The 27,337-nt window shown below is 22.0% G+C and overlaps 2 protein-coding genes across 4 annotated transcripts in view; one reads left to right on the forward strand and one right to left on the reverse strand.

Annotated features, from left to right (window-relative positions):
• The window catches only part of LOC117172333 (E3 ubiquitin-protein ligase RNF123-like), a 66,776-nt gene extending 47,586 nt beyond the window's left edge, over positions 1-19,190 (reverse strand). The window contains exons 1-4 of one of the 3 annotated variants that reach the window (XM_033360134.1): positions 18,924-19,190; positions 14,512-14,636; positions 14,089-14,411; positions 10,742-11,231 (exon numbers count right to left, since the gene is read on the reverse strand). In XM_033360134.1, coding sequence (XP_033216025.1) covers positions 10,742-11,231; positions 14,089-14,411; positions 14,512-14,618 — 920 coding nt within the window. In that variant the 5' untranslated portion in view covers positions 14,619-14,636; positions 18,924-19,190. Of the gene's footprint in view, positions 1-10,741; positions 11,232-14,088; positions 14,412-14,511; positions 14,659-18,919 lie in introns of all 3 variants that reach the window. The other 2 variants (XM_033360136.1, XM_033360135.1) reach the window with 2 other exon arrangements.
• Positions 19,191-19,515: 325 nt separating this feature from the next.
• LOC117172334 (trichohyalin-like) overlaps positions 19,516-27,337 on the forward strand; it is a 15,841-nt gene continuing 8,019 nt past the window's right edge. The window contains exons 1-4 of the mRNA XM_033360137.1: positions 19,516-19,798; positions 26,256-26,410; positions 26,538-26,606; positions 26,712-26,812. Of these exons, the coding sequence (XP_033216028.1) occupies positions 19,700-19,798; positions 26,256-26,410; positions 26,538-26,606; positions 26,712-26,812 (424 nt within the window). The 5' untranslated portion in view covers positions 19,516-19,699. The remainder of the gene's footprint in view (positions 19,799-26,255; positions 26,411-26,537; positions 26,607-26,711; positions 26,813-27,337) is intronic.

The following is a 27,337-nucleotide window of genomic DNA, read 5'->3' on the forward strand; positions in this document are numbered from 1 at the left end:
AGTTATTTAAAAAAAATGTAAAACCTTTAGAAATTTTTTAAAAATATTTTTAAAATGCTTTGAAACCTTTTGAAATTTTCGAAATTTTTAAAAATCTATGTGAAAACTTTTAAAATCTTGGATATTATTTAAAACTGTTGTACAATCTTATTAAATTTAAATCATTCAAAATCTTCAAATATTTATGAAAACTTTTAAAGTTTTGTGAAACTTTGTGAAATTTTTGTATAACCTTTTTTAAATTAAAAAAAATTTTGTTTAATCTTTGAGCAATTTTAAAGTTATTTAAAAAATTGCAAAATCTTTAGAAAAATTTTTAAAAATATTTTTTAAATTATTTGTAACCTTTTGAAATCTTCGACATTTTTTAAAATCTATGCGCAAACTTTTGAAATCTTTGCAATTATTTAAAACTGTTGTAAAATCTTTTTAAAAGGTTTTTTAAATATTTTAAAATGATTTGAAATCTTTTGAAATTTTTGTCAAAACTTTTATAGCTTTGTGAAATCGTTGTAAAATTTTTGTAAAAATCTTTTTAAAATTTTTCGAAATTTTTGTTCAATCTTTAGAATTATTTATAAATTGTCATAAAATATTTTTAAATTAATGGAAATCTTTTTTAATTTTTCGAAATTTTTGAAACCTTTTGAAACCTTTTGAAATCTTGGTGCAATCCTTCGAAATCTTTGAAATTATTTCAAACTTTTGTCAAATCTTTTTAAAAGGTATTTACATATTTTTAAATTATTTCACATCTAATTATAAATTTGTCAAAAAATGTAAAATTCCAAGTTAAAATTAAAAGTTCAATTCTTTGTATTTTAAGTAGTTTAAGAATCTTTAGAACTTCGAAAATTTATTTCAAAATCTGGAAACATTTACATGTTTTTTTTACACTTTTTCAATTTTTCTTTTTAATTCTGCTAAATTAAAGAAATTTTCTTAAAATCTTCCGCATTCATTTTTGAAAATTTAGGAAATCTTTATTAATCTTCAACTTAATCGAAATTTTTTAATAAATAATAGGTGTAGTTTTGAAAAATTTGAAATTTCATGGTTTAAAAAAGAAATATTTTAGACTGAAATTATACTTGGAATTTAATAAAAGCCTTTAATTATAAATATATTATTTTCAAGTTATTTAAAAATTTTAAATAGTTTATAAATTTTCAATCTGGCATTTACATTTGTTTAACTAATAAGGCTTTCTAATCAAAACAATTTAATTTTTAACGTTAAAATCTGGACATTCTAAAACTGTGATCTAATATCGAATCGTCTTGTACAATCAATTATTATTTACTTTTTGAATCCTAAAGTACAATTAAATTAAAAAAATCAATAATTAATTTATATTTACAGTTGATAAACTAAAAATGCTTTTTATGAAAAATGTTCTATTTTAAACGCTTCTAATTTTTAATTGCTTCAGTCTTTAAAACTGGATTTTAAAATTCTCATATTGAAATGTACGCTTAGAAATCTAAAATGGAAAATAAAATTCGATTCGAAAAAATCATTAATTAATTTATATTCACAGTTGATCAACCAAAAATGTTTTTTTTTTTAAATCAAAAACCTTCGATTTGAAAAGCTTCTAATTCTTAATTGCTTCAGTCTTCAAAATTGAATTTTAAAATTCTCATATTGAATTGTACACTTAAAAATTAAAAATCTAAAATGGAAAATTTTTAAAGTAAATATTTTTGAATTACGCATTCTAAACTGAATGATATCATAATTAAAAAAAGATAAAAATTAAACTAATTATTTAAAAACCGGTTAAAATAAAAATTAAAAGCATATTTTCTTTCTCTAAAAATTGATAAAATTCCCGAGCCAGCGGCCACCCGGAACCCAAATTTAAAAATATTCGAAACTAAAATTCACCGACTTTTAAGCCGACTTGCAAATAAAAATTAATAAATTCCCACAAATATTTCAATTTATGGGAATTTAAAAATTCATTTATTTTAATTCGGCAATTTTTTTTCTTGTTAATTTATGATTTTGTTATTCATTTTTTCGTTATGTTGCGTTAGTTCCGGATATTCAAACGCTTAAATATTTTTAAATTTGTATGTCACTCTTGAAGAAAGACTCAAAATTATCGAAAATTATTTTTTGAAGCGCTATAATAAATCCATGCTGAAATTAAATTCTGAGAATTGAGAACAAGAAAATTAATATTATCACCTTGTTTTTAAATTTATATAAATATAATTTTCATAAGATTCTGGAGAAAATTTTAAAGAATTTTTTTCATAATATAAGATTTTACAAAATATTATGCAAAATTCAAGTCCTTTTAAAAGATGTTTAGACTCGTTAGAAGTTGGAAAGGAATCAAAAAATTTTTAATAGATTTTCGAAAATGTTTCCGTCTAAAATTCTTGAAAATATTTTTAACTGACACGAATTTTTCTCAAAATTTACAAAAATTAATCCAAATTAAAAAAAATTACCTTAAAATCTTCTAAATTTTCCCAGGAATGTTACGAAAATTTGTTTATTCTCTTGAAAACTTTCGAAATTCTTTAAAATTCTAATAAATATTTCTTGAATTTATCCAATTTTTGTTCGTTTTTATTTTGCAATTTTACCAAACTGAAACATTTTTCTTTAAAATCTTCTAAACTTTTTTTTAGAAATTTTAGAAAGTCGTTTGTTATGTTTAAAAACCTTTTTCAATTTTCTTTAAAGTTCATTTTTGCAAAATAAAAAATTATTTAAAATTTGCATACGAATACAATCATTTTTTTTTTTTAAATTTTGTCAAACCTTCTAAACCTTCTAAATTCTAAAAATTATTAAAATTTTTTCTGTATTTTTTATTTATTCTGCAAAATTAAAATAATTGCCTTAAAATCTTTCTGATTCGTCGTTGAATATTCTTGAAATCTTCTAAAATCGTTTGAAATAATCTCTTCAAATTAATTTTTCGAAATAAAAATTTTTTTAAATTTTTCTTAGGAACCTGAAAAAATGTCTTTCATTTTCATGTAACTTTACAAAACTCTTTAAAAATCTTTACAAGTTTTAATTATTTTTTAATAGTTTCAAAACTTTTGAATATCTCTTAAACTTACTCAAATTTTTTCTAAAATTATGTAATATGGCAAAATTTTGCTTTAAAATCTTTTACAATTTTTAAATATTTTAGGAAACAATTCAAAACGTTTTGTAATCTTTTTACGATTTTCTCTTGAAATTCCTAAAAAAAACAATCATTACAAAATTCCCCATGAATTTTAAGAACTTTTTTTGCACTGATGAATTTTCAACATTAATGATGAATCTTCAACTGCAATAGTAGTTGAATTTTATGCAAAAAAGATGTGTTTTCAACTAAAACAATGAATCTTCAACTGAAATAGTTCAATTTTTAACAAAAAAAAAATAATTTTTACTAGAAAAAGATAAATTTTCAACCAAAACTGAAATAATTACGTTTTAAATTAAAACAATCAATTTTCAACAAAAAAAAACGAATTTTGAACTAAAAAATATCATCATTTTATAATCAAAAATTGAATAAATAAATTTTGAGTTAATAAGTAATTGTTCAATCAAAGAGATGAATTTTTAACTAAAATTATGGAATATTCAACAGGAACAATATTTACATTTTTACTTCGAAAGAATAATAATTTTCAACTAAAAAAAATTCAAAAAAATATTTAAATTTACGGCAAAAAGTTCCTTTTTATCCAAAGAAAAAAAAACAAGTTTTCAATCAGCTTATTTTTTAACAAAAGAATTGAACTTTCAGTCAAGTAGTACTTTTATTTTCAACCTAAGAGATGAATTTTTAACAAAAATTATTATTATTTAATTAGAATACTTACATTTTTAACTAAAAAGAAGAATTTTTGAACAAGGTGAATAAATTTAAAAAGCGAATTTACTGAGTTAACTGGAATCTTTTTTGGATGAAAACTCAACTTTTTTGTGATAAAAAATTCTTTTTCTTTATGATAAATTTCATATATTTGTATAAAAATGCAACTATTTGCTAGAGAATTCAACAATTTTGTTAAAAAGTCATCGTTTTTGGTAAAAAATTCGTGTTTTGGATTGAAAATTGAATTTTGTTGGTATGAAAATGCAACTTTTTGGTTAAAAATCGCTCTTCTTTGCTTGACAATTCAACTAATTTGTTTAAAACATTTTGTTAAATGGCTTTGTTACAAATTTGCATTTTTTTGTTTTAAAAAATAATTGATTTGTTTGAAATTTTATTTTTTTGCATAAAAATTCACAGGTTAGTGGAACATTAATTTTTTTGTTGAAGTCATATTTTTTGTTTAAAAATCGCATTTTTGTAAAGAATATTTGTCTTCTGGTTTGAAGGTTCAATAATTTAGATAAACTTTTATTTATTTTTTTGAGTGAAAAATCTTTATTTCTTGGAAATTCGTCTTTTTGGTTTTAAAATTCTTTTCTTTTGTTGTATAAAGTTCATTCTTTTTTTATTAAAATATAAACTATGACACTTTTTTGTTGATAATTTGTCTTTTTACGTTGAATATTCAACTATTATGTTAAAAAATCCAGTATTTTGTTAAATAGTTATCTTTTAAAGTAGAAAAAACTTTCTTTTTTTTTGGTTTGAAGTAAACTAATACATTTGAAAATTTTAAAGCATATGAAACACTGTAATGCCTGAATATGTCTGAACTAGATAATAATTTAAAAAAAATATTTCTTACTTTAAAAGATAAATTTTTAACAAAATAATTGAATTTTTAACATAATAGTTGAATATTCAACCTAAAAAGACAACATTTCAACAAAAAAGTGTCATATTTTTTATTTTAATAAAAAAAGAATGAAATCTACACAAAAAAAGAAAAGAATTTTAAAACCAAAAAGACAAATTTCCAACAAAAAAAGATTTTTCACTGAAAAAATAAATAAAAGTTTATCTAAATTATTGAACCTTCAAACCAGAAGACTTTTTTTTCTTTAAAAAAATGCAATTTTTAAACAAAAAATATGACTGTTCAACAAAAAATTAATATTCCACGAAACTGATGAATTTTTGCGCAAAAAAGGAAATTTCAGACTAAAAAATAATTTTAAAAAAGAAACGCGAATTTTTAACTAAAAAATATCAATCTTAAGAAATGAAAAAGTTCCCATTTCTATTAAAAAATGAATTCTAAAAAAAAGAAGTATTTTTCAATAAACAGTTAAATTTTAAAGCAGACATAAACCTTTAATAAAAAAAATTTCGCAATGTAGCTTAACTTTGACTTAAGTCGTTGAATTTTCAATTGAAAAATATTAATTTATAACAAGATAAATAAACTTTTAACCAACGATATAACTTTTCAACTTAAAATATAAATCCTTAACAAAAATGCGAATTCTTAATAAAACGATTCAACCAATTTTTTTAAACAAATTAATTGAATTATCAAGCAAAGAAGAAAGATTTTTAACCAAAAAGTTGCATTTTTATACAAAAAATGACATTTTTTCTATAACAGATAAAGTTTTAAATCAAAAAGATAAATTTTCAAAAAAATAGTTGAATTTTCTTTTGAAAACGATTTTAGTCGAGTTTTCACGAACAAACTATGAATTTTTTAACAAGAAATAATTTTCGACCAAAAAATTTGAATTTTCTACCCAAAAAGGCGAATTTTTAAACAAAAAGGATGACTTTTTAACAAAAAGGATGACTTTTTAACAAAATTGTTGAATTTTCTAGCAAATAGTTGCATTTTTATCCAAAGAAGATTAAATTTCTCTTAAAACAGATGAGCTATTTTTTTCTTTTTAATTTTTAAGTTGAATTTTTATTCAAAAAGATTTCAATAGACTTTTTAACATCCTAATATTAAATTTCAACAAAAAGTAAATATTCTCTGAAATATTTAAATATTGAATAAAACAGGAGAATTTTCAACCGAAAAGTATCACTTTTCCACAAAACTGTTGAATTCTTAACCAAATATTTTCATTTTTATCCAAAAAAGATGACATTTCTTACAAAACAGATGAATTAAAATTTTTTTAAATGTTTAAACAGTTAAATTTTCATCGGAAAAAAATTCAAGTTGAATTTTAAAGACCAAAAAATGCTTTTTTTAAACAAAAAATAAGTTTTTACGAATTTTTGTTTAAAATTTTTTTAAAAATTTTTAAAAAAGAGTCAAATTTTCATATGAATAGATTTCATTTAAAAATGAATTCAGTTTATTTATCAGCAACAAAATATGGATTTAAAGAAAAAGTTTAATTTTCTGCAAAGTATGAATTTTTAACCCAAAAAGACGAATTTTTAACAAAAAAGTCGAATTTGTAATTAAAAAGGATGTCTTTTCAAGAAAATTGTTAAATTTTCAACCAAACAGTTGAATTTTTATCTATGAAAGATAAAGTTTCTTTTAATACAGATTAAATATTAATTAAAAAAAGAGCATGACTTTTAACAAGGTTTTAACAGGTTAATTTGTAAATTAAAAAGAAAATATTTTGAAAAAAGAGTTAAATTTTCATCCAAAAAGATTTCAATAGACTTTTTAAAAACAAAAAATACGAATTTTAAACAAAAAGTAAATTTTCTAAGAAATAGTTTAATTTTCAACAAAACAGCTGTATTTTTTATCCAAGAAAGATACGATATTTGTACTAAAAAGATGAAATTTTAAGTCAAAAAGACAAATTTTCATAAAAATTTTCATCCAAAAAAGAATTTAGTTAATTTATCAGCAACAAAATATGAATTTTCAACAAAATAAAAGGTTTATTTTCTATGAAGAGTTAAATTTTTAACCCAAAAAGGCAAATTTTTAACAAAAAGTTGAATTTTCCACCTAAATGGATAAATTCAAAATAAAAAAGGGTTATAGTTTATATTTGAATGAAAAATAAAATTTATACAAAAAAAAAAATAATTTTATAACCAGAAAGACGAACTTTCAACAAATAATTTAAAAACAAAAAACAGGCTTTTCGTCTAAACAGTCAAATTTTCAACCAAAGACTTAATCCTTAAATAAAAAAAAATTTCACAATAAAATTTAACTTTTCTTAAAGTAGTTAAATTCTCAATTTCGAAAAAATTCTTTTTTTTTAACAAAACAGTTAAACTTTCAACCAAAGAGATGATTTTTCAACTGAAAATATAACTGTTTAAGAAATAAAATGAAATAAAATTTTGTGCTAAGACAGATGAATTTGTAATAAAAAAATTCTTTTTATAAGTGGAACTTTCATTCAGAAAATATTTCAGTTCATTTTTCAACACCAAAATATAAATTTTCAACAAAAAGTCCAAAAAAGATGACATTTTTCTTCAAACAGATGAATTTTTAATGAAATAAATAGAAAAACGAATTTTAAAAAGATAGTTGAATGTTCACCCAGAAAATATTTCAGTTCTTTTTTCAACACCCAAATATTATATTTGAACAGTAGAATTTTCAACCAAAAATTATGAAAAGTTGCATTTTTATTCAAGAAAGATTAAATTTCTCCGAAAATAGATGAATTAAACAAAAAAAAAAAGTTTTAAAAAATAGTACAATTTTATTCCAAAGAAGATTCCAGTTCACTTTTTAACACCGAAATAAGAATGGTTAAAAATTTATAAAAAAATTGATGTCTTTTTGAAGAAAATTATAAAATTTTTAACCAAATAATAAAATTTATAACTAAAAGGATAATCTTCAGAAGAAAGTTGTTTCGAATTTTCAATATTCTAATCTAAAAATATTAACATTTTTAACTTGTTCTATTTTCGAAATTTTCATATTAAATTATTCGGATTCAAGATTCTTTAATTCAAAATAAGATTGTTCAATTTTACACGCTTGGATTAGAATTAAATGATACAGTTTCAACTACTTTCTAATAAAATTGTCCATTAAAAAAAATTAGAATCTGAAATTTTTCAATTTGAAACGCTTTTAATTAAAAATTTCATAATTTGTTTTAAATGTTTAAAATAAATTGAATTTGTCCTATAAAGTCTAGAAAATCCGGCGAATTAAAAAAATTTTCCTATAAATTTGGATGCCCTAAACCTAATTTAAAACAAAATGCAGATTTTGGCAGATTTCAAAGAATAAATTAAGAGGCTTTTTAAGAAATTTTGAAAGGCTCCAAACCAAAAAAAAACATTTTTTTTTTAATTCCTAGGAAAATTGAAAAAAAAATTTCATTTTGAAATAATATTTTAACAGAATATTTATAAAAAGATTTTAAGAGATTTCCAGAATTGTAAAAAAAGAACCTGCAAGATTGTAAAGATTTTTTCTATTTAAGCTTGTTAAAAGTTTGAAAGCTTTTTGAAATTTTAATAATTCAAAGCTTTTTATGTCCAACAATTAAAATTAATTTATAATCACTCTAATAAAAGCTTCAGTCGCACTTTTACATTTTTTTAATGACTAAGACTTTCAAATTGAAAATACATGAATTTTTAACTAAAAGAGATAAATTTTCAAACAAGAAAAATTAATTTTATACTTATATATTGAATCTTCAAACAAACAGATTAATTTTCTACCAAGCAAGTCGAATTTTCAACTAAAAATAAGGTAAATTTTATATTTTAAACCAAAGGTGAAATAGTACATTTCTTTAGTAAAAAATTAATTCTTAATCGAAAATGACGAATTTTCAACAAAATGTTTTCAAGAGAATGAAACAAATTTCGTGATATTACTGGGAAATTTTAAAGTAATTTTGTATTACAAAACATAAATTTGAAGAGAAAATTTAGAACGAATTCAAAATTTTTTTAATTCTTTCCAGAAAAAAATTTACAAATATTTCGAAACATTCTAAACTATTTCTTAAAATTTCGAAAAATAAAATGGATGATTTAAAGCCATATTTTCCAATTAGCAAGATTACAAAATATTATCAAAAATTCTGTCAAGTTTAAGAGACATTTAGAAGTTTTAAAAGGATTCAAAATTACTCAAATCTTCAACAATTTTTTAAGAGGTTCGAAAAACATATGCATTATATATTATTTGAAAATAAAAAATTTGAAGCTTCAATTTTTTATCGTAGTTATTTAGTTTATTAAATTATTCTCTAAAATTTCGAAAAAAAATCAGAAAAATTTTCAAGAAAAATCTTTCAATTAGCAGGATTACAAACAGTTGTAAGAAATTCAAGAAAATTTTAGGCATTTCGAAATTTTAAAGATTCAAAATTAATTTAAAATTTGAAAATGCTTCAAAACACGTTTCTAAGCGTTTCTTTCTTACTTTTATATAATTCATATATTTTTTATTTTCAAAAAATTAATTACAAAAGAATATTTGAAAACACTTAAAAAGATTACAAAATATTATCAAAAATTCTGCCAAGTGTAAGAGACATTAAAAAGTTTTAAAATGATTCAAAATTACTCAAATCTTCAACAATTTTTTAAGAGGTTCGAAAAACATATGCATTATATATTATTTGAAAATAAAAAATTTGAAGCTTCAATTTTTTATCGTAGTTATTTAGTTTATTACATTATTTTCTAAAATTTCGAAACAGAAAAAAAATCAGAAAGATTTTCAAGAAAAATCTTTCAATTAGCAGGATTATAAACAGTCGTAAGAAATTCAAGAAAATTTAAGGCATTTCGAAATTTTAAAGATTCAAAATTAATTTAAAATTTGAAAATGCTTGAAAAAACGTTTGCTAAGCGTTTCTTTCTTACTTTTATATAATTTATATAATTTTTATTTTGAAAAATTAATTCGAAAAGAATATTTGAAAACACTTAAAAAGATTACAAAATATTATCAAAAATTCTGCCAAGATTAAGAGACATTTAGAAGTTTTAAAAGGATTCAAAATTACTCAAATCTTCGACAGTTTTTTAAAAGGTTCGAAGAAAAACATATGCATTATATATTATTTGAAAATAAAAAATTTGAAGCTTCAATTTTTTATCGTAGTTATTTAGTTTATTAAATTATTCTCTAAAATTTCGAAAAAAAATCAGAAAGATTTTCAAGAAAAATCTTTCAATTAGCAGGATTACAAACAGTCGTAAGAAATTCAAGAAAATTTAAGGCATTTCGAAATTTTAAAGATTCAAAATTAATTTAAAATTTGAAAATGCTTCAAAAAACGTTTGCTAAGCGTTTCTTTCTTACTTTTATATAAATTATATATTTTTTATTTGGAAAAATTAATTACAAAGGAATATTTGAAAACACTTAAAAAGATTACAAAATATTATCAAAAATTCTGCCAAGTTTAAGAGACATTTAGAAGTTTTAAAAGGATTCAAAATTACTCAAATCTTTGACAATTTTTTAAGAGGTTCGAAAAACATATGCATTATATATTATTTGAAAATAAAAAATTTGAAGCTTCAATTTTTTATCGTAGTTATTTAGTTTATTACATTATTTTCTAAAATTTCGAAAAAGAAAAAAAATCAGAAAGATTTTCAAAAAAAATCTTTCAATTAGCAGGATTACAAACAGTCGTAAGAAATTCAAGAAAATTTAAGGCATTTCGAAATTGCTTCAAAAAACGTTTGCTAAGCGTTTTTTTTCTTAATTTTATATAATTTATATATTTTTTATTTTGAAAAATTAATTCCAAAAGAATATTTGAAAACACTTAAAAGGATTACAAAATATTTCTAAAATCGTCACAACCGATTCTAGGAGATTTAAGGCAACTATTTGAATTTTTTTAATTAAAATAAATTCTGAAATTCTCATAAATTTTCAGAGCTCTACATGGGACGGGAGCCACTAACCTGAGAAGTGGTCCAATATTTTGTACAATCGATCTCGCGAGACAGACAAGAAAAGCTCGAACGCTCATAGTTTTGTCCCCGGAGAAGGTTTTGCTGCCAGATTCCTTGACGTGGCGAATCTGCTCGATGAGATTCGAGAACCACTTGACCAGGAGATCAGCCTTGTCGAGATGTTCCTGTGGAGGAGCTTGAAGAGTCTGGTAACCCTCGACCGGATAATGCAAGGGCGTCGATCCGAAATTGGCGGTTAAATTCTCGCTGAGGGCGAGACTGACAGTTGGAAAATAGGCAATTCCGGAACCCATGGCAACATTTTCGAAAGCTCGACCTAGCGGTCGACCGTTTCGGTAAAAGTCGATCGTCCCCTCGTCCATGTCGAGGGCGCAACCGATGATATCGCCCGAGAGCCAAGGTTCACCGTATTTTTCTGGAGCCACGTTCCATTTTTTCACACGGTTTCCGTCGTACGCGTAGGAATTTGGATCATCACCTTAAAATATAATTCATTCATCCAAACGAATTCCAGAAAATAGAGAAAGACAAATAGACCTGGATAAAATAGCGATTAACTCATGAGTTCATGCCGTTTTTAGAAGAAAACAAAATTCCAGCTAATTTCGCGGGTTTTTCCGGTTTAAAAACATATTTTACGTTAAATGGGATTTTTAAAAATTAGGTCTAAAGCGAAAACATTTTTAATTTGAAGTAATTAAAACTGAGCTGTAAATTAAAGCATTCCAAGTGGAACTCTTGAATTTTAAACTTTTAAATTTGAAGTTTAAAAGTTTTTTAATTCAAATTTTTTTCATTTAAATGCTCAATAATTTATACGTATACGGATACACTAGATCTTCAATTAAAAATTAAATTATTTTTATTTTAAATAGTTTAAAAATTCTTGAAATGCATGTTGTTTTACATTTTTTCAAACTTGAATTATTTTATCAATTTTTTCAGAATTTCTAAAGATCTCTTAAAATAATTCGAATTTTTCCTCAAATTTTTCTTAATAATCTTTTTAGAATAATTAGAATAAAATATTTTTTAGATTTTTTGAAAAATTTGTTAAATCTTTCGAAATATTTATAAATTGTCTTAAATATTTTTAAATTATTTGAATTATTTTTAGCTTAACATCTTTTGAAATTTTTTGAAATCTTTGAGCAATCTGTAAAATTATTTTAAAAAATTGTAAATTATTTTTAAAATGTTTTTAAAATTATGCAAAGTCTTGAAATTTTTGTGAAAACGTTCAAAGCTTTGTGAAATGTTTGTGAAATTTTTGTAAAATATTTTATAGAATTTTTTGGTAAATCTTTGGAAATATTTATAAATTGTCGTAAATATTTTTTAATTTTTTTTAAACCTAAAATCTTTTAAAAAATTTGGAAATCTTCAGAATTAGTGCAACTTTTTGTGAAATAATTTTAAAATGATTTTAAATATTTTCAAATTATTTGATATTTTTGTGAAAACTTAAAACTTTGTGAAATTTTTGTAAAATCTTTTTTAGATTTTTCGACATTTTTGTTAAAACTTTGGAAATATTTATAAATTGTTGTAAATATTCTTTTAAATTATTTGAAATTTTTTTTAAATCTTTAGAAATATTTATAAATTGCCGTAAATATTTTTTAATTATTTTCATTTTGTTTTTACTTACAATCTTTTGAAATTTCTTAAAATCTTTGAGCAATCTTTAAAGTTAGTTAAAATTTTTGTAAAATCATTTTAAAACGTTTTTAAATATTTTTCAATTATTTGAAACTTTGTGAAATTTTTCTAAAATCTTTTTTAGATTTTTTGAAATTTATTTTAAATCTTTGGAAATATTTATAAATTGTCGTAAATAGTTTTTTAAATTATTTGAATTTTTTTTATATTAAAATGTTTTGAAGTTTGTTTGAAATCTTTGAGCAATTTTTAAAATTATTTTTAGAAATTGTAAAATCTTTTAAAAATGTTTTTGAATATTTAAAAAATTATTTGAAATATTCGAAAAAATTTAATATCTATGTGCAAACTTTTAAAATCTTTGCAATTACTTAAAACTGTTTCAAAATCTTTTTAAATTATTCAGTCTTGAAATTTTCGTAAAAAGTTTTAAAGCTTTGTGAAATCGTTTGTGAAATTTTTGTAAAATATTATTTAGATTTTTTGAAAAATTTGTTAAATCTTTTGAAATATTTATAAATTATCGTAAATATTTTTAAATATTTTGAATTTTTTTAAAACTTAAAATCAGTAAACAATTTTTGAAATCTTTGAGCAATCTTTAAAATTAGTTAAAACTTTTGTAAAATCATTTTAAAATGTTTTTCAATTATTTGAATTTTTGTGAAATTGTTGTAAATTTTTTTTTTGATTTTTGGACATTTTTGTTAAATCCTTGGAAATATTTAGAAATGGTCGTAAATATTTTTTTAAATTATTTGAATTTTTTTAACTTGAAATCTTTTGAAATTTTCAGAAACCTTTGAGAAATCTTTAAAATCATTGTAAAAAATTGTAAAACCTTTTTAAAGTGTTTTTAAATATTTTTAAATTATTTGAAATTTCTGTGAAAACTTTTTAAGTTTTGTGAAATTTTTGTAAAATCTTTTTTAGATTTTTTGAAAATTTTCTTAAATTTTTGAAAACATTTATAAATTGTCGTGAATATTTTTAAATGATTTGAATTTTTTTATCTTAAAATCTTTTGAAATTTTTTTGAAATCTTTGAGCAATCTTCAAAATTATTTTAACAAATTGTAAAATCTTTTAAAAATGTTTCTAAATATTTTTAAAATTATTGAAATACCACGGAAGCAATTTTTAGCTCGAAAAATTAGAAATTGAAAGATTACATTTTTTAAATAAACTAAACACTAATACTTCAATTAAAAATTAAATTATTTTAATTTTAAATAGTTTAAAAATTCTTGAAATGCATGTTGTTTTACATTTTTTCAAACTTTAATTATTTTACCATATTTTTCATAATTTCTAAACATCTCTTAAAATAATTCGAATTTTTCTTGCATTGTTCCAAATAATCTTTTTAGAATCTTTAGAATAAAATATTTTTTAGGTTTTTTGAAATTTTTGTTATATCTTTAGAAATATTTATAAATTGTCGGAAATATTTTTAAATCATTTTAATTTTTTTTTAACTTAAAATCTTTTTAAAAATTTGAAATCATTTGCATTATTTGTAAAGTTTAAAATCATTGTCAAACTTTGAAAGCTTTGTAAAATTAATGTAGATTTTTAAAAATATTAAAATATATATAAATATATTCTATACATTTTTTTATATTTTACTTCAAAATATACTAAATTAGAAATATTTCAAATTGGAAACATACCAACACCAGCAATGTGATTAAATTTACTCTTCGGCGTTCCCCAGCCAACTTGCATAATTCCCTTCGTCCCTAATTGTAGTTCAAACATCCATTTGCCTTTGAAAACTGCCGTATTCGCTCGAATTGTACTAAAATTTCCCTGAGAATTGACGCTGAGTCGATCAGGTGATAAATAATATTGGCCAAGTGGATTTGAGAGTTCAAATCTCACAAGCTTTGGTCCTAATCTTCCTTCTCGAAAATCTTTCAAGCTTTCTGGAATTTCTTTCTCAGAGAGTGCAGTCTTTATGTATTCGTCAGCCAAACTCAAACTGTGCAGTGTTCTGCATACAAAAATCGATTTAATAATAAAAAATATTAATTAATAAATAGGAATTCATTCCCCAGGATTTATTATTCTCGACCAGAAAAATATTTTAGTACCTAGAATAAGTTGCATTCTCTTCTTTTGATTTTCCAAGACTGAGCGAATCCGACACATCGAAACAATCCTTCCCGAAAATATTTCGAAGCATGTCCTCAGATTTCATGTTGATACTATTGTTTTTCTGCGCATCAAATTTACAAGTTCTTTTCAAAAACAAACAAATTAATGCGGTAATTAATTAAAGTAAATCAAAAACACTTTGGCTAATTTTTTTCGCGAAAAAGGGAAAAATAGGGGAAAGATTAACACATTTTTTTACATTTTGAAAAGAAAAAATCTTTCCATAAGAAATTTTATACGCTTCGATCTTTCAAAATATATTCATGGCGATATAAAAAAGACCAATTAAACATAAAAATGGTTAAACAAACAATTTTTACATGTTTTAAATCGTATTTATAATCAAAAATATTTCACCTTCTAAAAATTCCTTTATTGATAATTACATCATGATACTTAAGTATAAATAATAATTTTAATAAACAGTTTATGTTTATATTTAACAAAAAAATTTGTTTAATCCATAACAACAACTTTTTAAATATTAAGAGTTCTAAAACTTTTGAAAAAATCTCTTGAAATTCTCTAGAATCTTTCAAAACAACTTGAAACTTTAAAAACTTGAAACTATTGAAATCTATAGAAATCCCTTAAAATAAAATAAAATTTATTCCTGAGAATCCTCTAAGAATTCGATAAAATCCCTAGAAATCGTAAAAATCCCGTAAAATAAGTATAAATCATTTGAAATTTCTTTGATATAAATGAAATTAAAATTAGTTATTAAATTTTCCTAAAAAAAGTTGAAATAATCTGACGCATAATACTTTTTTTTTAATTAAGATAACATTTTTAGAAAAATTTCTGTGAAAACTTTGAATCCTTTGTGAAATTTTTTGAAATTCTTTGTAAATCATGTCAAATCTTTTGAAAGTTTTCTTATGTCTTTAGAAATATTTAGAAATAGAGTAGCAATATTTTTAGATTATTCCAAATCTTTTAAAACCTTTTCAATTTTTTTTAATCTTTTGAAATCTTTGTGAATATTTTTCAAAGGTTAAAAATTTTATTTAATGTTTTCAAAGTTTGTAACTCTTTGGAAATTGTTTAAATCTTTTTAAATTTTTCGTAAATCTTTAGAAATATGCATTTAGAAATATTTGAGAAAACATTTAGAGCTTTGTGAAATATTTTAAAATTCGATACAAATCTTTCAAAATCTTTAAATATTTTTAAATCTTCTGAAATCTTTGAAACTATTTAAAATTTTTTTAATTTTTTAAAATCTTTGTGAAATCGTCTTAAACTTTTTGTTAACTCTTAAAAGACTTTTGAAACTTTTCTTAAATGTTTAGAAATATTTAGAAATCGTTGTAAAATTTTCTTGTATTATTAAAAATCTTTCAAAATCCTCGGAAATCTTACAAAATCTTCGTAACATTTTTTTAAACGGGTTTGAAATCGTTAAAAAAAACGTTTAACCTTTTGAAATCTTTGTAAAATGTTACAAACATGTTTTTAAATGTTTTAAAACTTTTTTCATTTTTTGAAATTTTTAAAAATCTTTTGAAATTTTTCTTAAATCTTTAGAAAGATAAATTTAGGAATCTTTGAGAAAACTTTTAGAGTTTTGTGAAATCTTTTAAAATTCTTTCTAAATATTTGAAAATCTTTCGCAATTTTTCTTAAATCTTTAGAAATATTTAGAAACTGTTGTGAAATCTTTTTAAATAATTCGGATTTTTTTTAATCTTTTGAAATCTTTGAAATTATTGAAAATTTTTTAGATCTTTTAAAATCTTCGTGAAATCGTTTTAAACTTTTTGTTAACTCTTTAAAGTCTTTTGAAATTTTTCTGAAATGTTTAGAAATATATAGAAATCGTTGTAAAAGTTTTTTGAATTATTGAAAATCTTTTGAAATCTTTAAAAATCTTCGTAACATTTTTTTAAGCGGGTTTGAAATCGTTTAAACAAATTTTTAACCTTTTAAAATCTTTGTAAAATCTTACAAAAATGTTTGTAAATCTGTTGAAATTTTCGAAATCTTTAGAAAATTTCAACATTATTTAAAATATTTCTAAAATATTTTTAAAATGTTTAAAAAATAGTTTCAATGTTTTGAAACTTTGGTAACTTTTTGGAAATTTTTTTTAATCTTTTGCAATTTTTCTTGAATCTTTAGAAATATTTAGACATTGTTGTGAAATCTTCTAAAATTGTTCGATTTTTTTTAATCTTTCAACTTTTTTTTAATCTTCTGAAATCTTTGAAATTATTAGAATTTTCTAAAATCTTTTAAAATCTTCGTGAAATCGTTTTAAAACTTATTTTAACTCTTTAAAGTCTTTCGAAATTTTTCTTAAATGTTTAGAAATATTTAGAAATAGTTGTAAAATTATTGAAAATCTTTAAAAATCTGTTGAAATCTTTAAAAATCTTCGTAACGTATTTTTAAAGCGGGTTTGAAATTGTTTTAAAAAATTTGTAACCTTTTGAAATCTTTTGAAATTTTCCTTATATTTTAAGAAATAATTAGAAATCGTGGTGAAATATTTTTAAACTATTCGAAATCTTTTAAACCTTTTGAAAACTTCAACATTATTTAAAATCTTTGTACAATCTTTTTAAAATGTCTAAACTTTTTTTTAATGTTTTCAAACTTTTGTTACTCTTTGGAATTTTTTTAATCTTCCGAAAATTTTGAAATTATTAAGAATCTTGATAAAATATTTTTAAAAGGTTTTGATATATTTTTAAATCTTTGTGAAATTTTTTGAATTAAAAAAAATTTTAATCTTTCTGAAACCTTATGACATTTTTTTTAATCTTGTAAAATTTGTAAAACCTTTCTAATTCATATATCTTTAGACATATTTAGAAATCGTTGTGAAATATTTTTTAATTATTCGACATCTTTTGAAATCTTCGAAATTATTAAAAATAATTTTAAAGGGTTACGAAATCATTGGAAACTTTTATAATTTTTTGAAATCTTTCACCTTTGTTGTAAAGCTTTTGAAATCTTTGAAAATTTTTTGTTTAAATTTTCTAATCCTTTAACATTTTTCTGGAATCTTTAGATTAATTCAGAAATCGTTGTCAAATATTTTTAAATTATTCGAACGCTTTTAAAATCTTTTAGAATTTTTCAAATCTTTTGAAATTTCTGAAATTATTAAAAATCTTGGTAAAATAATTTGAAAAGTTTTTGATATATTTTTAAATCTTTGTGAAATTTTTTGAAATTAAAAAAATTTTATCTTTCTGAAACCTTTTGACATTGTTTTTAAATCTTATGAAATTTTTGAAACTTTTCAAATTCATATATCTTTAGAAATATTTAGAAATCGTTGTGGAATATTTTTAAATGATTCGAAATCTTCGAAAATATTTAAAATCTTTTTAAAATGTTACGAAATCTTTGGAAAATTTTCTGAAATCTTTCAGTTTTGTTGTAATTCGTATGAAATCTTTAGAAAAAATGTGTAAATATTTTTTAATCCTTTACAATTTTTCTGAAATCTTTACAACCATTCAGAAATCGTTGTCAAATATTTTTAAATTATCCGAAATCTTTCAAAACCTTTTGAAATTTTACTTTAATTCTTTTAAAATGTTTAAAACTTTTAAAATAGTTTAACAGACTTCATAAATATTTTTTAATCCTGAGAAAATTTTCTTAAATATTTATAAATCAGTGAGAAATATTTTTTAATTATTCGAAGTTTTTAAAAATCTTTTGAAATTTTTCAAATCTGTCGAAAATTTCGAAATTCTTAAGAATCTTGGTAAAATATTTTTTAAAGATTTTGATATATTTTTAAATCTTTGTGAAAACTTGTTGAATTAAAAAAAATGTTAATCTTTCTGAAACCTTTTGACATTTTTTAAATCTTGTAAAATTTGTAAAACCTTTCTAATTCGTATATCTAGACATATTGAGAAATCGTTGTGAAATATTTTTAAATTATTTGAAATCTTTTGAAATCTTCGAAATTATTAAAAATCTTCGTAAAGTCTTTTTAAAAGGTTGCGAAATCTTTGGAAATTTTTTTTTTCTTTTGAAATCTTTAATTTTTGTTGTAAATCGTTTGCAAAAAAAAACTTAATATTTGATTGTGAATGTCTGAATAAATTGGCCTATAGAAACTAACAAATAAAAAAATAAGTACGCAGTTTATAAAATTGTCCAAACGAAAAATGTTGAATTTTTTATGTCCTATAAGAATCTCCTGAAAAGGCTTCTCTTTCTTAATAAGGGCGAATCACAACAAAATAAATGAGGTCGATCAAGTAAAAATAAATGAGGTCGACCAAGTAAAAAAAAAGCGACTAGTCTTTCTACGAAATTAAAAAAGCACCTATTTATACCAATATAGAGAAAAGGAATTTTTATTAGTACTTACTTTTTGCAGGGAAAATAAAATCCATTTGACGTTTAGTGTGTTTCGTGTTTATTGCATTGTTGTTTCGAGGTTAGAGCGAAGGAAGCCAAAAATTTTCATCTTTCTGAGATTCGGAAAACAGCAAGAGACTTGAAACTTTGGAAATTTTTCACTCACGTTGACATGGATTTTGAACCGTCGAAAAGTGAAATTCTTTCTGTTATGTTTTAATTTTTTTCGCGATCGCGACAAGCGATTCCACGCGACGGAACAGCTGATCGCTGTCAAAAATCAAAATCACAAAATGGACTTGTCTGTCATTTCCGAATTTTAATTGGTTACATTTCTCCATCAGGTGGCACTAGTATTTTTGCGGGAGAATCAAATGATCAAAATCGTTACTGAAAAGAAAATCTTCATTTATCGAAAAATATTATTGAAGTATTACGTTATTTGCATTCGTTTCATTTCAATTTAGTAAATTTAGACAAATTATCTATGCAATAAATGTTTAAATATAAGATTTTTATTCACAGGATTCATAGTAGCAGAAACTAACCTCACTTTTCTCACATGATTTAAAAAGTTCGCGGTTCGCGTCAATTCGTGTTTCGTGTCTCGACTCGTTCCTCGAACCTCGTTCTCTATCTCTTCTCGTCGAGTCCGAGTTTTGGAATGTGCGTCGTTTGTCATGAAAATTGTGAAATGTGTTGAAAATATAAACAAAATTGGAAAAAAGATATGTTTTTTCGTTGTAATGTTATAAGAAAGTGAGAAAAACTTCAGTCAGGAGCAAAATGAGGGTTTTCGAAGTTGACGAAATCCTTTGCTTTAAGTTTCATATTGATCTAAATCTCAGCGAGAACAAACGCAAGGAATATTCGGCCAAACTAATTGTAAGTAATTTCTTCATTTTATTAATTGATTGTTAATCCTTAAAAGAAATTTATGAATTTATTTCTTAATTTCATAAAAACACAGTGGGCATTAAGTACTTGTGATTTAAAAAAAAACTGGATTGTTTTGAGGTTATGTTTCGAGGACTTTGTTGACAACATTTTTCACATTTGCAATAATTTCGTTGAAAGGGTGCAGTTTTCCTTCCTCAAATTTGTGGAGCCTAAAGAAAAATATAATTTTATTTAAAAAGTGTAGTTGAGGAATTTGAAAAAATCTTGCAAAGGAAAATGAAAAATAATTGGTCCGGAAAAAGTTAGAGAATTTTTGAAAATCAAATATTTTTGATTAATTTTTTTGTTATTTTGTTGCAAATACAATAAATTTATTAAAATTTCATCCTTTTGGTTGAAAATTCCACTTTTTAAATAGAAAATTCACATATGTGATACAAAAATATTTTTTGTTGTTGGAAATTAGCCTTTTCGGTTAAAAAATGCATCGAAATTTCATCTTTTTTGGGTTGAAAAGTAATCTCCTTTATTGTAAATTAATCTTTTTGGGTTGAAAAGCTAATTACTTGGTTCAATATTGCACCACATTTCTTAAAAAATGAGTTTTTGTTGAAGAATAATTATTTTAGTTAAAAACTGGTTTTTTATTTGTTTATAAATTAATTTTTTGAACTGAAATTTAAATCTTTTGTTGAAATTTCGTCTTGGTAGAAAATTAATTAAATTATTTTGTTGAAAATTGAACTATTTTGTGTAAAGTTTAACTTTTCGGATGTAAAATTCAACTGGTTTTTGTGGAACTTTGATCTATTTTGTGAAATTTTTTTAAAATTTAATTTAAAAAATTTATTTTAATCTGCATCCAATTTCAAAATATTGAACATTTTTTGGGACGTAAAGAAATATTAAATTGTATTTTAAACGTGTTTTTACAATCTTAAAATTCAAGATAATGAAATATTATAACCATTTTTTAAATTATTATCTCAACAAAATTATTTCATTTCATGCCCAAAAGATAAATTTTCTACCAAAAAAGATACATTTTCAATCAAATACATCATTTTTCAACTAAAAAAGGTAAATTTACAAACGAAAACTAGAAGAGTTCAATTTGCGATTAAAAAAGTGAATTTAAAATAAATCGAGGTTTTAGCCAAATTAATTCATTTTAAACTAAAAATATAAATTCTCAAGCAAAAATGGAATAGTTACATCTTGAATTTTTAAATTAATTTTCGACAAAAAAAACGAAATTTAGCCAAATTAATTAATTTTTAATCACAGTGATGAATTTTTGACCAAATAATGGAATTTTTAACCCAAAAGACTTATTTTCTATACAAAAAAAAAACGAATTTCTAACTAAATATTTTTTTCAGTCTAAAAAATAAATTTTTCAGAAAAAATGAAATAGTGAAAGTGAATTTTTAACTAAAATAATAAATCTTCAACTAAAAAATATTTAATTTTTAACCAAATACATGAATTTTTAAATAAAAAGATATATTAGCTATCAAAAATAAAATACTTAAATATTAAGTTAGTAAAATAATTTTTCAACTAATGGGAGTATTCTTCTACAAAAAGACGAATTTTCAACAAATAGTTGAATTTTCATCTAAAAAAGATCCATTTTCAACCAAATTTAGATTAGTTAAAATGTTAGAAAAATAAATGCTGAAAAAAATGAATTTTAAACAAAATAGTTTTATTTTTTAACAAAAAAAAGTTGGTTTAAAATCAAAAATACAAGAATTAAATTTTTAGTTATAGCAATCAATTTATAAAATGAATTCCCAACAAAATAATTCAATTTAAACCCAAAAGATGAATTTCCTACCAAAAGCGATACATTTTCAATAGAATATGTAATGTTTCAACTAAAAAAGATAAATTTACAAACGAAAATTAGAATAGTTAAATTTGCAGTTAGAAAAGTGAATTAAAAAAACACGAGATCTTAGCCAAATTGATTAATTTTCAACTAAAAATCTAAATTTTCAGGCAAAAATGGAATAGTTACATCTTAAATTTTTAAATTAATTTTCGACTAAAAAGAAACGAATTTTCAGCCAATTTAATAGAATTTTCAACTCAAAAGATGAATGATATATACGAATTTTTAAATAAATATATTTTTTTTTGAACCAAAGAAATGAATTCTTAAGAAAAAATGTATTAGTTAAATTTTCTACAAAACAGAATATTTTTTAAAGAAAAACCTTACATTACTATGAAAAAAGGTAAATTTTTGACAAAAAATTGAATATTGGAAATAAAACCAAAAATAAAATACTTAAATTTTCAGTTTGTAAAATTAATTTTTGACCAAACAAAAAAAAAACGATTTGTCAGTAAAATAGTTTAATTTTCCACCACAGAAATTAATTTTTAACCAAAAAGATAAAGTGTCAGCGAAAACAGATAAATTTTCAACTAAAAATAACATAATTAAGTTTTCAGTAAACAAATTTTTTTTCAATAAAGTCCAAGTAACTTTTTAACCAAGTAGTATAATTTTCAACCAAGAAGAATCAATTTCTATCAACAAAATATATTTTCGACAAAAATGCAACAGTTAAATTTTCAGTTAAAAAAATTTATTCTAAATAAGAAAAAACTAATTTTCAACCAAAAAGGTCAATTTACAATCAACGAGATGAATTTTTAAGAAAGTAAATGAATTTTAAACCAAATATTTGAATTTTTAATGGCATTTTTTTAGCCAAAACGAGGAATTAGTCACCAAGAATTTTGAATATTCTCCCAAAAATTTGAATTTTTAAGTTCAGAAGATAAATTTTGAACCAAGCATGTACAAGTTAAATTCTCAGTTGAAACAATTAATTTTCAGCAAAATAATTAAATTTTGAAAAATGTAAATGAACACTTTGTTTCTTAGAAAAAAATTGAGTAAGTATAACGATTTAGAAAATTTTCAAAAATGAATGTGGAAGATTTTAAGAAAGTTTCTTGAATTTGGCAAAATTAACAAATTTTTTACAAAATATATAGTTTGAACTGGAATGTATCCAGAATAGTAATAATTCTGACTTGGAAACGGGGATTTTCAAATTTTTGAAAATTCCGAGCTGGTGCTGGGAATTCTCCAAAACGAATAAAATTTTGAATTGGACCAGTAACTTTTTCCAAATAATTCTAATTCTAAATTCAACTTCTAATCATATAATTTGAAAAGTATTAAAATTCCGAATTTGAGCAAGGAATTTTCAATTTTTAACCCATTTTGAGTTGGAAATAGAATCTTTCCAGGAAAATAACAATTCTGAATGGAAAATTGAATTTTTTAAAACAAAATTATAATTCTGAGATGAAATGAGGCATTTTCAAACAAAATTTAAATTATGAATTGGAACAGGGAATTTCATCAAAAATTCTAATTCTTAGTTGAAATGGAGAATTTTCGAAAGGAATTAAAATTCTTGATTTGACCAAGGATTTTTTCAAAAGAAATTCATTTCTAAGATGAAATGACGAATTTTCGTAAAGAATTAAAATTCTGGAATTTAAACTGAATTTAAATTGAATGTTTCAAACAAAATTGTTATGCTGTTTCGTAAGGCAGCATTTTAAATTTTGTTTAATAAACTAATTTTAAGAGAATATTTAAGAAGATTTATAAAGATTTACAAAATTATCAAAACTGAATGTGGAAGATTTTAAGAAAATTTCTTTAATTTGGAAAAATTTAAAAAAAATTATTTGAATTGATGTTTCAAGATTTCGAAATAAAATTTCAAAGCATTTTAACAATTTTTAAACTGTTTAAAATTAAAATAATTTAACTTTAAATTTGAACATGGAATTTTCAATTTCTTACAAATTTATAGTTGGAACTGGAATGTATCCAGAATAATAATAATAATAATAATAATAATAACAATAATTCTGACTTGGAAACGGGAATTTTCAAGTTTTAACAAAATTTGAGCTAGTACTGGAAATTTTCGAAAAGGAACAAAATTCTGAATTGGAAGCAGAAAATTTTTCCAAAGAATTGTAATTTTGAATTAAAGCAGGGAGTTTTCAAATTTTGACCAATTCATAGTTCAAATTGGTATTTATCCAAAGGAATGATAAATTGTCTTAAAAATGAGAATTTTAAAATTTAAATAAATTTTTAGCTGGAGCAGGAAATTTTTAAAAAGAATGAATTCTAAGTTTGAAACGGAATGTTTTCGAAAAAAATTAAAATTCTGGATTTGAACAGGGAATCTTCAATTTTTAACAAATTCTAAGCTGGAATTGGAATTTATCCAGGAGAAGAACGATTCTCAATGGAAAATTGAATTTTTCAAACAAAATTATTATTCTGTGTTAAAACGAGGTAGTTTCGAAAAAAAATTAAATTATGAGTTGAAACAGGGAATTTTACAAAAAAAAATCTAATTTTTACAGTTGGTTGAAATGGAGAATTTTCGAGAAAAAAAAATTATGAATTGGAAAAGGGCATTTTACAGAGAAATTATAATTCTTAGTTGAAACGGAAAATTTTCGAAAATAATTAAAATTGTGGATTTAAACAGGGAGTTTTCAATTTTTAACCAATTCTGAGCTGAAATTATTAATTTAGAGCATTTTTGATACTGAGTCTGAATCTTTTAACTCTACAATTTATAAAAGTTTAAAAAAACTATTTGGCTGTTTAACTGCATTTAATATCAAATTTTTCAGTTGAAAAGTGTTGGTAGTTTGTATAAAATTGTTGAAGGAAACAACTTATAAAATTCAATTTTTTCATTTTGAATGCTTTCATTTACAGTTCAGTTTTTATTACTTCGAATGGAACAATTTTTAGATTTACCGTTCGATTTTTTAAATATCATTGACCTAAAAATGTTTGCTAACCGGGAAATGATCGAGAATTTTTTCTTTAAATTAAATCTTAAATTTTTTTTATACCCTGAGTCTCTAAAATTCAGGGTGGCCGCTGGACCGGGAATTTTATGAGACCAGGAAATGACAATAAATTTATTTTTTAACCGGAATTTTACAAAAATTTTATACTAAACATTTTCTCCAACTTTGATTTCAACCGTTTTTCAAATAATTTGTTAAATTGTGATTTTTTATAAATTTACACATCATTTAGTTTAGAATGCTTAATTCGAAAATCTTTCACTTTAAAAAATTTCCATTTTACATTTTTAAGTTAAAAAAAATATTAATAAAAATTAATATTTTAATTGAAAGAATTTTAAAATGCAGTTTCAAAGGTTAAAAAAATTAAAAATTAGAAGTTTTTAAAATCGAAGATTTTAAAATAAAAAACAAGGTGGTCGCTGGACCGAGAAACCGGGAATTTTACGAACTTTCAGAAGAAAAAAAAATTAAAAATTAATCTTGTTAAGAATTGAAATAAATATATAATTATCCGATAATTTTATTTTTAAATAAAAATTTTCATAATTTATTAATAATATATTTTTAATTCAGAGTTTCAGGTCTTCCTTTATACTGTTTTTTTTATAATAAATTTATTAATATTTTATTTTTATTCACTTTTTTAGCCATCAAAAATTGTAAACGTGCGTTTTACTATTTTCAACTTGAAAATAAATCTATATTTTCAATTTGTAGGATTTTCTAAAAGTTATAGAAAATATTCAATTAATTTTGAAATGCATTTAAAAGTTCCGAAAAAAAATTCAAAAATTATTTTGAATTTGGAAAAATTTTTTAACTACTTTTGGATTTCTCAAGATTTTGAATTAAAATTTTAAAGCTTTCGAAGAATGCCTAGACTATTGAAAATAAAAATAATTTAACTTCTAATTTAAGGACAGTTAAGTGAAAAAATTAATTTTTAATGAGTCTAGCTTAAAATTACTTAAAATAATATAATTTTTAAAGTTCATTGATTGATTCTTTAATTTAAACTATTGAAAATGTTAACTTGGATTTATATTTTTGGAACTTAATCTGAATCTTTGAGCTCTATAATTTATAAAAGTTCTAAATTTTGCAGTTTATTTGCACTTCATTTAAGATTCTTTAATTGAAAAGTGTTAGTGCCTTCCATTTGGTACGTGTAAAATTTTGAGCATTTGAATACACAATTTTTGAATTGAAAACTTTTACACTTCAATTTTAAAAGTTTGGCATTCAGGTGTTCAACTTTGAATGGTTTAATTTATTGTTTATTACTTTATATGAAAAAATGTTTGCGAACCGGGAAAACCCCGAAAATTTTTTTCTTCAATTAAAACGGCCACCCTGAAAATTATTATCTAATTAAGTTAAAAAAAAAAAATTTGATAATAAAAATGTTGTCCAACTTTAATTTCAACCGTTTTTTTTTAAATAATTTGTTAAATTGTGATTTTTATCAATTATTATATCATTTAGTTTAGAATGTCCAATTCGAAAATCTTTCACTTTAAAAATTTTCCATTAAAAAAAAATTAAATGATTTTAGAAAAATGGAGGCGAAGTTATTCCGTTGCCATCCGATGATGTTCTTACTTTAACGACAAAGAAATTTCGCGATGTATTCTCTTACGAAGTTTACGATATTAAATTTATCGACGATTGCATCGAGGCAGGGAAAGTTTTGGACATCGGAAAATATGGGTATGTATCCATCGAATGTGTATAAATTAAAATTAATTATTTAACTCTCATATTCTCGATTCGAAAGATAAAATACGAAAATTCAATTTTGAATTTAAATATATTTTTTGGCCTGGTTTTTACTTAGACTCAGCGGAATACAAGACTATGGCTGTCCCATGAGTTTGTTACTTTTCGGAGAAAAGGATTGTCCTGTGTAAGTGCAAACTTTACTTCGAATGAAAAAAAAACCTTTTTTTAAACTCTGATGAAATCTTGTGTGTTTTTTTTTTTATATAAAAATTTCTATCTTGATTTTCAGTGTTGAGATTCTTCGATATCGTCATTCAGTCCCTGACACTTCATCTTCAAATCATCCTTCACCAAGCACTTCTCCATCGCTAAGTGCAGCACAAAGAGTTGGTAAATATTCTTTTTGAAGTAATTTTTATAGGAAAAAATTTTTTTTAATGTGTCTTATTTAGTAGAAAATTCAACTATATGTTTAAAATTTAATGTATTTTGTTGAAAAAAATCGTCTTTTTTAGTTGAATCCTACTGTTTTTAATCTAAAATTTTTAAAATTATAATTAACTATTATATTTTTTGTTGAAAATTCAACTACTTGGTTGAATGATTAACCAATTTTTTAAAAATAGATTTATCTTGGTTGGGGTTATATAATTTTATTGGAACATTTTTCTCCGTAGTTGAAAATTTTACTATTTTTATTATTTTTATTTTCACATCTCTTTGGTTGGATATTTATATTTTTTGTTGAAAATTTATCTTTTTTAGTTGAAAAATTAACTGTATGCTTGATAATGTGTTCTTATTTATTTAAAAATTAATTTTTTTAACTGAAAATTGAACTATATTGTTGGAATTGAATGTATTTTGTTGAAAAAAATCGTCTTTTTGAGATGAATTCAACTGTTTTTGCCTAAA

Source organism: Belonocnema kinseyi, chromosome 5 (genome assembly GCF_010883055.1).
Source record: "Belonocnema kinseyi isolate 2016_QV_RU_SX_M_011 chromosome 5, B_treatae_v1, whole genome shotgun sequence".
In the NCBI taxonomy this organism is placed as follows: domain Eukaryota; kingdom Metazoa; phylum Arthropoda; class Insecta; order Hymenoptera; family Cynipidae; genus Belonocnema; species Belonocnema kinseyi.